General features: G+C 41.5%; 1 protein-coding gene across 1 annotated transcript in view; it reads left to right on the forward strand.

Annotated features, from left to right (window-relative positions):
- Positions 1-2,500, forward strand: part of abcc2 (ATP binding cassette subfamily C member 2) — a 55,497-nt gene that overhangs the window by 23,407 nt on the left and 29,590 nt on the right. The window contains exons 17-18 of the mRNA XM_080037373.1: positions 1,823-1,999; positions 2,300-2,467. Of these exons, the coding sequence (XP_079893499.1) occupies positions 1,823-1,999; positions 2,300-2,467 (345 nt within the window). The remainder of the gene's footprint in view (positions 1-1,822; positions 2,000-2,299; positions 2,468-2,500) is intronic.

The following is a 2,500-nucleotide window of genomic DNA, read 5'->3' on the forward strand; positions in this document are numbered from 1 at the left end:
ATAAAAAAAACATTCACCATAAGCGTTCGCTCGAGATGACCCTGTATACTTTTAATTAAAAAAGTGAAACTTTCATTATATTAACTTGGAATTCATTACATGAAGTGAAATGAATGTAGAATGAACATACTCTTATGACATAGAGGTCAACATTTCTGTATTATAAATCCTTCTTTTTAATTGGTTTTATGTAATGTTATGATAGTTTAAGATGTTTTATTGCATGATTGCTGTAGGCCGCAATCATCACAATATTTCGCTTTGTGTAATGAATGTAGAATATTGTGAAAGGACCTTTTCAACGATGTTAGACTTCTTTAGATGAATGTGTAGTGTGTTTTACCAAGGACATACAGTATGCTGTGTCAATCAAAATGACTCCTTTCAAACCATGAATGAAGTCTCACATAGATTAGATGGTAAGAAGATGTTTCTTCTTATTATTGAATAATTATTTCATCTCAGGGAACAAAAGGGATTCAAGAGTGCTCTGTCTCTCTCTCGCTCTGTCTCTGTCTGTCGCTCTCTCTCTCTTTCCGCCCTCTCTCTCTTTCTCTCTCTCTCCTTCTCTCTCTCTCTTCTCCCTCCCTCTCTCTCTCACTCTCCCTCTCTTCCCCCCCTCTTTCTCTATCTCTCTATGTGTCTCTCTCTCTCCCTCTCTCTCTCTCTCTCTCTCCCTCTGTCTCTGTTAATTTAATTAAATTCAACTCTTTGGCATGGCTTTACAAAGACACATCTTTCGCTCTCTTTCTCATTGTTCAAAGTCATAACTCTTCAGGATGTGAAACGTTTCAGTTTGTCTGTGATGCTTTTTATGCACCGTTTCTGACAGTTGTTTATGATTAAAAAATATATATCTCCGCCTACACAAAAGGAAAGAAAAAAATTAACAAGGCCTTTAATAAGAAGTTCTCTCTTTGATCTGATTTCCAGATATATCTTTGTTTTCGTTTTCTTAAGAAATTGAAAGCCCATATTTCAAACCCCACTTACCCAACAAAGTACAAACAACCTCTAAGAACAAATTGATACGCTTGTCCTTTGACAAAGGAATAGCATGGAACCTTTCATAGTCTCCCGGGAGAAATCTTCTTTGGGCCGAATAGAAATGCAGTCGAATAAGACTTTCCAACCTTTTTCTAAGAAAGGTGTTGTGGATAAAATGTTCGCCCATGCGGTGTGATGCCCGCCTTCACTTGGCAGGGGGCATAGATTCAAGATTGTGAAGAAAGCAACTGGCAGAGACACAAATAAATGGTAAATGGACTTATACAGCGCTTTTTAGCCGATTTTCTCAGCCCCAAAGCGCTTTACATTTCTTACCACATTCACCCATTCATACACACACTCATACATCGATGGCAGTAGCTGCCATGCAAGGTGCTCTCTGAACCATCAGGAGCAATGTGGGGTTCAGTGTCTCTTTGCCCAGGGTCACTTTGACATCTGGCGGGGAGACGCGGGATCGAACCTCTGACCCTGCAATCCAGTGGACGACCGCCCTACACACTTCGCCACTGCCTCCCCAGTAGTGCAAAGACACAGTGCATATAAATGTGTAGATATAAGGTGCATAAAAATACAGCAAATTAAGCATGCCATGCAAAATAGGGTATGCATTCAAGAAGTGAAGAGAGCAACAAACAAACTTAAATAAACACAACAGTAGTGCAAGGACACAGTGCAGATACAGTATAAGTATAGCGATGTGGATCTCCCTTGCAAAATAGTCTCCGGTCTCAATGGGATTGACCTGTATAAATAAAGGTTAAAAAAATCACTAAATAGTTTGAATATAATTGAATGTATTTTTTCCGTACAGGGTTCTCTGGCGTTTGTGCCCCAGCAGGCGTGGATTCAGAACGCCACTCTGCGGGACAACATCCTGTTTGGTTCGGCCCACGAGGAAGCCAAGCTGCAGGAGGTCATCCAGGCCTGTGCTCTGACCCCCGACCTAGAACTGCTGCCTGGGGGGGTCCTCACCGAGATAGGGGAGAAGGTAGGGAATATACAGCTCTGGCAAAAATGAAGAGACCACTCCGAATGTTCAGTGTCTCTCGTTTTACTATTTAGAGGCATATGTTTGAGTAGAATGAACATTTTGGATTTATGCTATAAACTACTGACAACATTTCTATCAAATTCAAATAATTTGTTTGTCATTAAGAGCATTTTCAATAAGTTATGTAGAGATGAAGATTTAAGAACAATCCAGACTGGTCTCTTAATTGTATAGCACTTAGGTAAACTTTGGTGGTTTTAAATGTGCTTCATACCTTCCCTTCTCCTCTGTCCCCAGGGCATCAACCTGTCTGGGGGTCAGAAGCAGCGTGTGAGCCTGGCCCGGGCGACATACAGCCAGGCTGATATCTTTCTGCTGGACGACCCGCTCTCGGCTGTGGACTCGCACGTGGGGAAACATCTGTTTGACGAAGTGATCGGACCCAATGGAATACTCAAAGACAAGGTTTGTGTTAAGCCTTACAGCAAGGCGTAGATC

This window comes from Ammodytes marinus (genome assembly GCF_949987685.1).
Source record: "Ammodytes marinus genome assembly, chromosome: 11".
In the NCBI taxonomy this organism is placed as follows: Eukaryota; Metazoa; Chordata; class Actinopteri; order Uranoscopiformes; family Ammodytidae; genus Ammodytes; species Ammodytes marinus.